Source organism: Anarhichas minor, unplaced genomic scaffold (assembly GCF_050575085.1).
Source record: "Anarhichas minor isolate MPS153535 unplaced genomic scaffold, ASM5057508v1 ptg000005l, whole genome shotgun sequence".
Lineage (NCBI taxonomy): Eukaryota > Metazoa > Chordata > Actinopteri > Perciformes > Anarhichadidae > Anarhichas > Anarhichas minor.
Genome location: NW_027466451.1, coordinates 4,564,455 through 4,577,500, shown reverse-complemented (window position 1 = coordinate 4,577,500; position 13,046 = coordinate 4,564,455). Strand labels below are relative to the sequence as shown.

The 13,046-nt window shown below is 41.8% G+C and overlaps 1 protein-coding gene across 1 annotated transcript in view; it reads left to right on the top strand.

The window, feature by feature from the left end:
- Window positions 1–13,046, top strand: part of LOC142971971 (paired box protein Pax-6-like) — a 38,368-nt gene that overhangs the window by 9,288 nt on the left and 16,034 nt on the right. The window contains exons 3-5 of the mRNA XM_076112726.1: window positions 3,597–3,727; window positions 4,301–4,516; window positions 6,942–7,104. Of these exons, the coding sequence (XP_075968841.1) occupies window positions 3,597–3,727; window positions 4,301–4,516; window positions 6,942–7,104 (510 nt within the window). The remainder of the gene's footprint in view (window positions 1–3,596; window positions 3,728–4,300; window positions 4,517–6,941; window positions 7,105–13,046) is intronic.

Below are 13,046 nucleotides of genomic sequence, written 5' to 3'. Positions count from 1 at the left end.
CACAACAAACCTTTGCCCCACATGGTCTTTAGTGGTCGCCTGTCTGGAACATGAACACAGGTCATATTTAGCTATTTGAACAAGAAGTGATGCTGGGTCATTTCCATGGGAGGACAGTCTCAAAGAAACACACTCCTCCCCTGCAGGTAGAAACTCATGTCTCACAGTAGGACAAGGTCCTAAAACTAATGAACATGTCCAGACACACAACTAAACAAAGTCCATCACTTATTAATGATCTTGGAAAATTAGCGAGAAATGTTCCTTCTTGTTTTTAAACATTGCCCATCAGTTGTTAGTGTCCATCAGTACATTTCTGTTACGTTGTGAGCCAGTTTTCTGTTGTATGGTAAATGTGTTTCTTTACTTGTGTTCTATCTATTTGCAGTTCTCTTTATTTTTGGTATGTGTTGTCAAAGTTGATAGATAGATAGATGGCAGGAGGTTCATCGACTCCAGTACGACTGTGGTCAGCAGCAGCAGTGCAGGTGCAAGTTTAAATGACTACACGATAATAATCGATGGCCTTGAATCTTTTTTAAACGTATATAAGATACAAAAGCCAGTGTCAGCGGGGGACAAACAATATGTTTTATTTTCCAAAAATGTCATATTTAGTCATTTATGTCCGTCACCTTTTTTTGATTCTAGTGCATCCTTATTATTTTACTTCCTGTCTGAAGACGTTCATCTCTGGAAAAACTGTTTCTTTTCTCAATAAATGTATTTTTAGGACTCAGTGATGAACAGAAATGTCTTGATGAACATGAAGATTTTTGCAATGTGTTTTCAACCCTATTTACATTATTCTTTATAAATACATTTTTCTTATTCATATATATGGTAGAAAACTGAGCGTTGATAGTGAAACCCCTTTAGATCTTTTGATTTACAGCAGCCCCACTTCACTGCTCTCACTCTGTGTGTGTGTCTGTGTGTATGATTTATTAATATCCCGTTGAGAGGTTTATAAATCTGCAATATGCTTTCCCCCACAGAGCCATTAACAGACAATAGACAATTGATTCAGTGTAAATCCCTACTTAACCTGCACAGTGTCACAGCCCAGACTGTGGTCTGCTGCTGCTGAGAAACATGTCAGAGCTGCAACATGTTGATCAGCAGACACAAAAACCTACAGACAGGCCGGTCTGCAGCTCCATCCTTGTCACTTTCAACAGTGTTCGTCTCCCTCTGCGTTGAAGCTGGAATTTGACTGCAGTGGTTAACGAACAGAGTTAAAGAATTCAAGCTAAAGCAACAAAGGATGGTGTGTGACTTTTGGGGTCTGCAATTTCCTGATAGTTCTTTAAAAATAATATTTAGGAGTTACAGTAAATAGTATTTGTGAATCAGCCCATATCAATGAAGTAAAATGTGTTGCTCAGATTGAATTCGATTAAATTGAAACATCATCTATCTGAAATGTATATACAGTATATATCAGTGGTGGGCCGTCAGGGCCTGCAAGGCCTTCTCTGCTGGCCTAAACACAATCACAAAGTTAGAGCTATTTTATAATTTAATATTTTTTCTTAAATACACTACATGTATTATAATTTATATAAATATGTTTCCCATTATCTTATGTTCTCATTGCACAGCTACTGTCTTCCTCTGTTGCTCTGCTTCCAGTGCAGCTTGTTTTAAGCAGAGCTTTTATCCAATCAGATCTCACCTCTGTGTCTCTAGGTAAGAAGAGAGGCCCGAGGCCTGCAGACTCACAAGTGCATCCATGTGCAGTTTAAGTGAATGGGGACGATATTGTTGATTGTCACAGTGTTCAACCAATCAGATCTTTAGTTTGACATGTTGGGCGTATTCTTTGACGTGTCAGCGCCTGCTAGCTGGCCTACAAGTACGTCAGCATTACATGCAGCTCAGTTTTAAGGTGCAGCTCTGCAGTGAGGTGCAGAGTGTGCTGTGATTGGTCAGTGGGCGAGCACGTGACTATCGTGAAACGAAACTTAACAGCAGATGCTTAGTCGGCATTGTGAATCACATCACGTGATGCAGCTCAGCTAATCAAATATGGGCATTCTGACAAGTTTCCTGACTCGAGTGAGATGTACCACACACCGTGACACGGGGCTGAGACGAGGAAAGACGTTGCAGAGCAGTACGTCTAATGTTTTAGTTGTGAAAGTAAAATCATAAGACGAACTCTTTGGGCCGCGGCTTGTCATTAAGGAATGATGGTGGGTCCCACAGCCAGACCAGCTGAGATCAACTGTCCTACATGAGCACAGAAAACATTATATTTTCCTGAATTTAAGCTTCTGCATTTTCCAAATGCTCTAGTATTATTCAAAGGTATCGTAAGCCTCGTACCGAACAGTTTAATATGAATACGTACAGCCTTAAAAATGAATAATAGCTGCGGCGCAATCATGTGGTTATAAGGTGGTATTTCAGCTGCAGGACAGCAGTGAAGGCCTAGGTATAAAATGCACGGCCCGCCACTGGTATATATATACGTATATATATATGTGTGTGTGTCTGCAGGTTGTCCTGCACTTGAAAAACATAACGCGTGGTAATTTTAGTGGAAAAAGGGTATATGAGGTCACGTATGACATCAGCGTAGACATGGGTCAATCCAATGGGGGTCAGGCCAATGGCATCAAAGCATCACTTAACATTGTTGTAATAACCATGGATTGATGACTGAACAGGCCCAGGGGCCCAAAGAGTCAGAATATCAACAAATAGACACAAAGCAACCACAAAGAGACGCAAAGCAACCACAAAGAGACGCAAAACAACTACAAAGACACACAAAACTACTACAAAGAGACACGAAACAACTACAAAGAGATACAAAACTACTACAAAGAGACATGAAACAACTACAAAGAGACGCAAAACAACTACAAAGAGACACAAAACTACTACAAAGACACACAAAACTACTACAAAGAGACACAAAACAACTACAAAGAGACACAAAACAACTACAAAGAGACACGAAACAACTACAAAGAGACGCAAAACAACTACAAAGAGACGCAAAACAACTACAAAGAGACGCAAAACAACTACAAAGAGACACAAAACAACTACAAAGAGCAAAAAACACGGACAAAAAAAGAAAAATGACAAAAGGACTAAACCATTACAGAGTTACAAAACAACTACAAATAGACACAAAGGGACAACAAAGGGACATAAAATGACCACAGAGAGATTCATGAGGACGACAAAGAGACATAAAACATAGGAGAGGTAGGGACGCCCAAGGGTCCATGGTATTAACTAATAAAATGAAATGTTTTAACATGCTTTTCACGTCTCTAGAAACCAGATTTGAACATTTAAAAAAATGTAGCATGTACTGTATAGAAGAAAATATCTTCATAAGAACACATAAACTACATGTTTGTGGCTTGAGATACTTTTCTCTCTTCATCTCCTCTAGCATGTGTTCCTTGCTGTACGCCTCCCTCTTACCTCATATGTGCCTGATCAGTGTGGCCTTTCAGTTCATTTTCATCACCACTCACTTTTTCTGTTTTAAATTGAATCATTATTTGAATCACCATAGAGCAGTAAACCAATTGCTGAAAACCTTTTTTTTTTACTGTGTGTGTGTGTAGGTCACAGTGGAGTAAACCAGCTGGGAGGTGTGTTTGTGAATGGGAGACCTTTACCTGATTCTACCAGGCAGAAGATAGTGGAGCTGGCACACAGTGGAGCTCGACCTTGTGACATATCCAGAATACTGCAGGTAATCTCATCATGCTTAGAGTTGATCCTCTCAGAGGTGGCACTAACAGTGGTAGTAGATACCTCGCAGTAGAAATGTTACAATGAGTTAGAGGTTTGGTGTTCAGCATCCAGGTGCACATTGTATGTCAATGTCCTCCCAAGAAAAATAGCGCATGAGTGCATTCATTTCCTGAAATGTCGACTCATGACCACAGTTATAACACACAAGGAACAAGGTGGGAGGTGGCATGCCTCGTAGCAAGGGACCTACAGAGGTCTGGTCAGCCCACTTCTTTCTCACTCCACACCCCCAGATTTGTTTTTTCAAACTCAAACAAGCCTCAACCAACATTGACTTGAGTGACATCACTTGAGGCAATTTAGCTGATTTTGCACTGCTCCCTAGGCTTCATACAACTTTTTCACACATGCAGTAGGACTCTCCAAAACCTGTATACACATATTGAGGTTTTTAACCATTGCTGTGATCGTTCCTTAGATCATTTACCAAACAGAAACTTCTTGGATGCCAGTATTTATATTTGCCCCAGTTATGAATAACGTGTGTGATGTGTGCTGTTTTTGTGTCCAGGTGTCGAACGGCTGTGTGAGTAAGATCTTGGGACGGTATTACGAGACAGGTTCGATCCGTCCTCGGGCCATAGGAGGGAGTAAACCCAGGGTGGCCACTACAGAGGTGGTGGGGAAGATTGCTCACTACAAGAGGGAGTGTCCGTCCATCTTCGCCTGGGAGATCAGAGACCGACTGCTGGCAGAGGGAGTCTGCACCAACGACAATATTCCCAGTGTAAGAACCTTCTGTTCTTCAGCCAAGTCATGGCAGTCAGAGGTTTGAGCAAGGAAAGCTAGACTATAGCAAAACATTGTACATAATAGCTGATGTATTTGTTATTGTACACTATTACAGCAAGCTTGCAGGTTGGATTGGTTTAATTCAGAGGTAGCCAACACGGTGCCCGCGGGCACCCTGTCGCCCGCAGGGACCACGTGAGTCGCTCGCAAGGCATGTTCTAAAAATAGCACTAGTCACCATGGAGCTCCATCTACAATTGTAGTTGCTGTTCTTTTTTAATCAAAAACGCTTGCATTAGTGTAGATTTTAAAATGACAATATTTCTTGTCATAAGAGAGTTGGGTACCCGGAGGCGCACGGCGGACAGCCAGGACGAGGCCGCCGCACCGCACTAGGTTTTCAGGTTCCGAATGGCGGGCGCTTCCCGTTGGCGCCAGACGCGCGCCGCGAGTGCACCCCTTCATCAGGTCCGTAAATCCTCAGAACAGTCCGCGGGGCAACAACTCAGGGGTGGCGGGGGTAGAGGCGAGGCAACGCAATCCGACCGAAAAGGCCCAGACTAGAGGTTTGAACGCCTCGGAGGGTTGGATCCCCCGCTCGGCTATAGACGAGACTTTTCACTAGTTTCTTCGTTGAGAAAAAGGTACCATTGGAAAAGCTGGTGTCGGTGATAACAGACGGGGCTCCCGCGATGACGGGCCGGCATGCAGGCTTCATTGCGCAATGTAAAGGTGACCCAGACTTCGCAACATGTCTACATTACCACTGCATCATTCACCAGCAGGCGCTATGTGCAAAAGTAACCGGCTTTGATCATGTGATGATACAAAAATATCAGAGATGTGATACCTCTGACTTTCAAATGTTGAAACAGATTAACAGAAATAAAAGTTGCATGTTTAAATATATATGTGTAGATACCATCATTGTTGTGGAAATCATTATTAATAATTATTGTGAGGAATAATTAACTGGCATGTGATCAAACTGTCTCTTCACATATATTATTATTATTAAGGTGATCTGTGCAACTTTGTTATTCAGGAAGTTTGTATCAAATAAGTAGCCCTTCGTACTACTCTGTACCCTTGAAGTAGCTCTCCGTTTAAAAAAGGTTGGTGACCCCTGGTTTAATTGGTATAATAGTTTGTTGGAGTGGGCAGATGCAGTCTTAAAAACCCAAATACCCAGCGTAACAGAAGTTAGAGCGTCTTTAACTTCTGTACTGTGAGGATTCCCCAATGAAACGGAATATTTGAGCAGTGTACAGTTACAAAAAGGATTTGAATCAAATCTTTTGCATTTGATTGGACCGCTACAAAGTGGGCGGGCTTGATTGATGGATGGAGGTCATGATATTATTGATTGAAATTGGTTGGTAGTAGTTTACGTAAGCACACGTCATATTTGGTTTGACAGGAACAAAAGACAACTGGATTTTAAATATAGAAATATGAAGAAATAGATTTTTTACATATATTGTTAAATATAACCGGGAATGTGATCTCAAAAGGGTTAAAATGGCATTTTTCATTTCATCTTGACTTTAAATTGCATATCAAAAGTGAATGCCAATTTGCTTTTCACTAAAATCAAAACCAAGCAATTGAGGAAAAAAACAATACTTTACAATTTTCTGCTTTTTCCGTGTAAAACAAATGATACCTTTGTTATACCTCTTCACACTGGTTGAAAGTTCTGTATGTGGAACAGTTAGCCTAACCTATAGTAACTCAATTCATGAATGGATATGGACTTAAAAAAGTGAAAAGAAGCAAAATAGACCTGTAACCTTTTTACATACTGATGGCTGGTACAAAATTACAAATTGTATTTTAAATATTTATAATGTCACTAAGTAATGTGAAGAAATAAACAGAGTATCCAGTTTACTGAAATGGTTCTTGGACAAACACTCCCTGACTGAACTTTGCCGTTGAAGCAACCTGTCAATCACTGTGTAGCCCCGCCCTAAAGCATCCCCTGCTTTATGGTCTGTTTGACTCTAAATGGACCATAATGTACTAAATGAACATAATGCTGTATTGAAGAAGACTTGAAACTAGAGATTGAGACCATAAACTCATGTTTACAATGTTTACTGAGGTAATAAATCAAGAGAGAAGTAGAGTCATTTTCTCATAGACTTCTATACAACCAGAGGAGTCGCCCCCTGGTGGACACTAGAGAGAATGCAAGTTCAAGGCATGTCCACATTTGCATCACTTTGCAGAACATGAAGTTGCCGCCTGGTGGAAAGTCTAATGTAAAATGAATTATGACATGTAAAAATGAAAAGGTGGAGACACCAACATGACTGATGCTCTTTAATTGGACATGATGAGGCTGGCTGTTTCTGCCTTACATATCCACCAAAATTGTTGCTCTTAAATATTCACGTTTTTGCACTCATCACCAGGTTTCATCAATAAATCGAGTGCTCAGGAACCTGGCCAGTGATAAGCAGCAAATGGGCACAGTGGGAGCTGAAGGGATGTTTGACAAACTCAAGATGCTCAATGGACAAACCACCTGGGGAGGACGCTCGGGGTGGTACGCTGGAACTACACTCACTACCACTGGTAAGACACTAACTCCACTACTACTACTACTACTACAGTGCTGATGGAGACAGGAGTGAGGGCTAGGTGTGAGCGTGGCTGATTACAGATGAGCCGAAATCAAGAGGCCAGAGATAATAGGAACTAACCATTGTGGCTGAAACAACGATCTGTCACCGGATGAGAGAAGAGATGGGGCTGTTTTCATACAGCTTTGGTAGATACGCCTACAGAAGTTAACGTCCTGTAATTCATAAATATCCCGCAAAATCAATGTGTTAGCCACAAAATCATGATCAAGGTAGTACAAAGACCACAAAAAGGGGAGGGGAGGTGGACGAGTCAAACAAAAAACAGTCTTTAACCCAGGAGACTGCTGTGTGAAATGAGAAGTCAACATTGATTTATTTGTCACATAACTTCCGTACTTAAGTAATTATTTTAACCCAAACCAGGATCCTTTCCTAAACCTAATTAAGTAGTTTTGTTGCTAAACCTAACTAAGTATTGCATGATCTTTTTTTAACCCTAACTAAGTTGTTTCCTGCGTGTAACGAGCTGAAAGTGACACGTGTTGCTGGACATTTGTAGGAAAACGAACGAAAAATGAAGAGTAGCTTTTTTGTAAGATATCATACGGACAGTTACATGAAGAAACTTTGAGAGCTTGGGTTGAAATACTGGAGAGGTGAGGATCTGATTGAAGGCAGGTGAACAGTGATCCTGGTAGACAGCAGGACAGGACCCACACAAACAGGAGAGGGAAACAGAGAGACACAAGGGATCCATTTGGGGACAAGGAAGTGACACTTGACACGAAGAAGGTTGAGAACGATTATCTCCAGGCCGAGCACACATCGGTGTGACTGACTACATTTTAATACAAAAGAAAGAATGCAAGTGTTAAGAGCTGTCTGCCTGTCCAGTACACACTCACTATATAGAGGTCAACTGACGTTAAAGAAATATCATGAAAGTAATTGTATTTTTTCGTGTGAAATTTCATTCTTTACCATTAGCCTTTAGCCTAAAAGTTGTTTGTATTAGTATCTCTATTACCAGTGGCGGGCCGTGCATTTTATACCTGGGCCTTCACTGCTGTCCTGCAGCTGAAACACAGCTACGCTTATTATTTGTTTCGTGTAAAAATGAAGCTCAACACCTACAAATACACTAACTGCAGAGTGCAGATACATGAATACGCTAGGAGTGTGTCTCCCTCTTCTCTGACTGCAGTGCGAGGCTGCTGTGAGACTGACTGCCTGTGAGTGCTTTCGGGCGGCGGAGGGGCTCACGGCAGCTCGTCCACGACAGTGCAGTGCAGTGCAGAGTCAAAACACCAGAAAAGTCTCCAATAACACCAGAAAAAGTCACTAGATTTGTCACTAGTAGCTTTTGACTCGTCATGAGGGTTTGGAAAGTCGCCAGTTTTAGCGAGAAAGTCGCCAAGTTGGCAACACTGGCACCGGCTAAATATGTACCCAGAGCAACACTGGACATAACAATAGTTCCTATCACATATTAAACCAACCAAAAATCCATATTCATAAAAACAAGTTGTACAAATAATAATATATAAACAAGCATCTTAAAGCTACTGCAGATGTAAAAACAAACGCATTTAATTTACCAAAGCTGCTGTTCACTATTTAAAGACAAAGGGCATCCTCCTTTCTTTGTTAATAAAGAGTTTAATCTCACGGTTGTTCAGTACATCCGTGTGTTTTAGTTCCAGTAAGAAGTCCTTCTGGATTCATGGACGCTAGTGAAGACAGTCGAGCCTCCCCAGTTGTATTTCTTGAACACGTTTTAATGCGTTTGAGGCTGAAAATGTCCACTCAACAGAGGCAGCAGATATTGGGATTGTCACCGCCCAACATGTCACGCTAGCCCACTGACCAATCACGTACTTGTAGGCCAGCTAGCAGGCTCTGACACGTCAAAGAATACGCCCAACATGTCAAACTAAAGATCTGATTGGTTGAACACTATGACAATCAACAATATCGTCCCCATTCACTTAAACTGCACATGGATGCACTTGTGAGTCTGCAGGCCTCTGCCTCTGTTCTTACCTAGAGACACAGAGGTGAGATCTGATTGGATAAAAGCTCTACTTAAAACAAGCTGCACTGGAAGCAGAGCAACTGAGGAAGACAGTAGCTGTGCAATGAGAACATAAGATAATGGGAAAAATATTTATATAAATTATAATACATGTAGTCAGTGGCGGCTGGTGGAAAGTGTTCTAGGTAGGGCCATCCTATCAATTTCAGCAAACATCCCAGTATGATTTAATGCAAAAAAAATGAAAGTATCAAACACGCATTACTACTTTGCAGTTAAATATTTAACATTTATTCCAACACGAAAAAAAGCAGTAAATGACACTTATATAATATAATATAATATAACATGTTTATTTATTGAGATGCCCCTATGGACCTTGTTATAGGAGGTAAAGATCAGGAGAAGTAAACATGAAGTGTAATTATGAATACTGATGTTAAATTAAGCTATGATGAGTTTTCACTGTTAATTTACCATCTCAGTTAAATGTTGATGCCTCCATGACCAAGTTAAGCAGATGAGACTGAGGACAACTATGTAGAAGAAAAGATGTTCACTTTGCCTAATATGTAGCTTGACAGAGTTCTCCATGTGTGTCCTGGTGTTCTCATGTTTCCTTACCTCCTCATCCCTCACTCCCTACCCTGGTGTTCTCATGTTTCCTTACCTCCTCATCCCTCACTCCCTACCCTGGTGTTCTCATGTTTCCTTACCTCCTCATCCCTCACTCCCTAACTGTCCGTGCTGGATCTGTCCCCGTTGTTTTAAAAAGCTAAATAAGTAATTAGCATGACGTCATCTTGCTAGCCAAACCTGTCTGGTGTACAGTAGAGAAGCTTCGCATGTACTGCTTCCCTTTCCCGCTAGTCTGCTGTCTGATTGTGAGGTCAGGCTGATCTGGGATCAGCTCTTTGGTCTGCATAATCTCCACCAAAGTTCTCCTCTCAAACGGGTCTTGGAGGAGCAGTGCTCGCGCTGGCGCCTGTAGAGACTTCTCCTGACGAGAACGCACAGCTAGGGGGGCAAAATCCCTCTGACCCCACACTGAATCTATTTGAGGGCGCTGATTGGCTAAATTGTATGTCACTCATTTACATCTTTAATCAGCAATTGGCTAAACTGCTTCATAGACCCGCCTCTTTTGCGCAAAAACGATTTGGCCCCCCTAGCTGCGCGTTCTGAGACATATCGTGCACACAGGCAGAGAGCACGAGCAGGAAAAGCATATATTTTGCGCAGATATCATATTTTACACATATTAATGGGTACATTCCATAGTTCAAAAACACAAATATTGACAATTTGTATAATTTATGATTTATGATATATATATTTTTTTTTTTTGTGTGGCTCAAGGTGGGGCCATGCCCCATTGCCCTCTATTGACCAGCCGCCACTGCATGTAGTGTATTTAAGAAAATATATTAAATTATAAAATAGCTATAACTTTGTGATTCTGTTTAGGCCAGCAGAGAAGGCCTTGCAGGCCCTGATGGCCCACCACTGTCTATTACTGACTTTGACTGCAGCCTCCTTTAGTCAGATTTGCCCCATTGTACAATGCCTTCAATTATTTTCAAAATTGACATTATATGGGACAGAGGACACATTGTATAGAGTTGACATAAGCAGTTTCCTTCAGAGTGTGCGGCTGAGGGCCCCGTTTGCTGTATGGAGGAGGCTCATGTGCTGCTGCTCCTCCTCCAGCACCCTGGGATTACAACAGTCAAACAAAGTCATGCTATACTACCACGGCTGCTGCCTCCCCATCAGTCTACAACATGTTTGTGCCTGTGTGTGTGTGTGTGTGTGTGTGTGTGTGTGTGTGTGTGTGTGTGTGTGTGTGTGTGTGTGTGTGTGAGTAGGGGAGGGAGAATGGGGCGTCTGCTCTCATTTGTGTCTCTTTCTGCCTGACTGACTGTGACACTGAGCAATGGCTTCATTCTGTTTTGCAGTCTCCGTCTGCTGGGGATAATGAATAATTAGGCTAGCACCACAAATAACACGAGTTCCACAGGGAGCTGGAGTCGAGCTCCCGTCTGCTCGGGGATCTCACGCTGGAGATCTCCACTCTGAAGTGCCCTCCCTGTACCTTCACTCCTTTTTGCATGGGTTCATTTCATGGATCTGAGTATAACATATTTCATTGTCTACGCTGATCACGGCCTGGGTTTGAGTGAAGTACTGCAGCCATTGATTGAGTGGATATTGCTAATATACATGCTAGAGCAGGGGTGGGCAAACTTTTTGGCTCGGGGGCCACATTGAGTTTTAAAATTTGACAGACGGGCCGGGCCAGTAGCAGATGAATGGAGTGTTTGTGTGAACTAATATAAATTACAAGTAAAAGCCATGACCTAAAAAGTAACTTGCATTTAATTTCAGTGGGAACAGTGTTGTTGGTCACCCTTTTTAACCAGTGCGTCAACGTTTGGTGTCAGTTTGGTTGTGGCATTTCTCAGAACAGATCTGAGGTGTTCATCAGTTAGCTGGGATCTTACACGGTATTTTTTTATCGTATTAATGCATATTTTATCGTGCACTTACTTATTAAGCAGACATTTTTGACACAGTGTTTTTAGTGTAAAGGTTAATGACTGTGGTCTTTTTAGCAGTTTGAGTCTTTGACCGGATCATACACATATTTGACTGTCACATCTAACATTATTAGAGCTCTGCTCTGTCATGTCTTTCCTTGTCTCTCCCCCCTGTGTCACGGTGTGGGTACATCTCACTGGCGTCAGGAAACATATCAGAATACCTTTATTTTATTGGCTAAACTGCATCACGTGTCGTGATTTACAACGCATTGGTCGGTGTTTTTCCTGCACCGCTGAACAAGTGCCGTAAATGCTGGAAAGGAGCGTGAATAACTCCGCTGCATAAAGCAAAGCACTGAAAACGGGTCTGTGACGAACCACCAGTTGAGAATCACTGGTCTGCAGGATCGTGACGAGCGGTGAACAGCTGTTTGTGTGGCGTGTCTTCCGTCTCTTCCTGTTTCCTTCACCTACATTCCCCTGGGTCCTAAGCCCCTCCACGTACAGCTTCTTATCGCCGTCTTTGCACCAATGTACTGTACATTTATAACAAATACCACACATATTACGGTAATCAGCGTTGCATGTGTCAAATTCTATCGGTGCATCTCCGGTCTGTCTTTGTTCATCCTGCATCGCTCTGTTCTGTTCTTTAATGTAACGTAGCTGGAGCGATGGAGCCTCTCCCAGCTGTTAGCAGACTGTTGTGCTAGCAAGCAGGTTCGCGAGCGAGCTGTACCCAGCAAGCAGTTCGGCGGTGAAATTTTATAAATGTATTATTAGTGTTACAAATTGTTAATGTGTCACAGACTGTTGTGTGCTGTGGTGTTCTTCTCTGTTAAAGAGCGTTAGTTGTGGGTTGTTAATTGTTGTGTTATAAAATTGTGACCATGACTAGGGTTCCCTCTCAATACATATAAGAGAACTAGCGCTGACCGCTGTGCAATAGCGGCAAAGAATACATTTAGCTCGAGCAGCTAGAGCAATGTTTACCAAAACTTTCTTTTCTGTTTATTTTTCCTCTCATCAGTAAAACAAGCCTTTCATATTAGAATCGTTGTCATAAGTAGGCTAAAATTATCAGAACAATATGCAAATTGAGGCAAGTTGCTCAAAGGTATACTGCAGATATAACTGTTAAATAAATGTGTATGGAAGATATATAATAAAACCTCCTGTGATACACCTGTGGGTCTGGACCCAGTCTGCCACATTGTTGGAAAGTCATTACCTACTTAAAGCTGTTCAGTGTTAGGGTTTGGTTTCCTTTTATTATGTTTGTATTAAGATGATCATGTAGTTGGTCAAAACAAAATACATCTCCTCACGTACGCACAGTTTTGAGGTACTGGT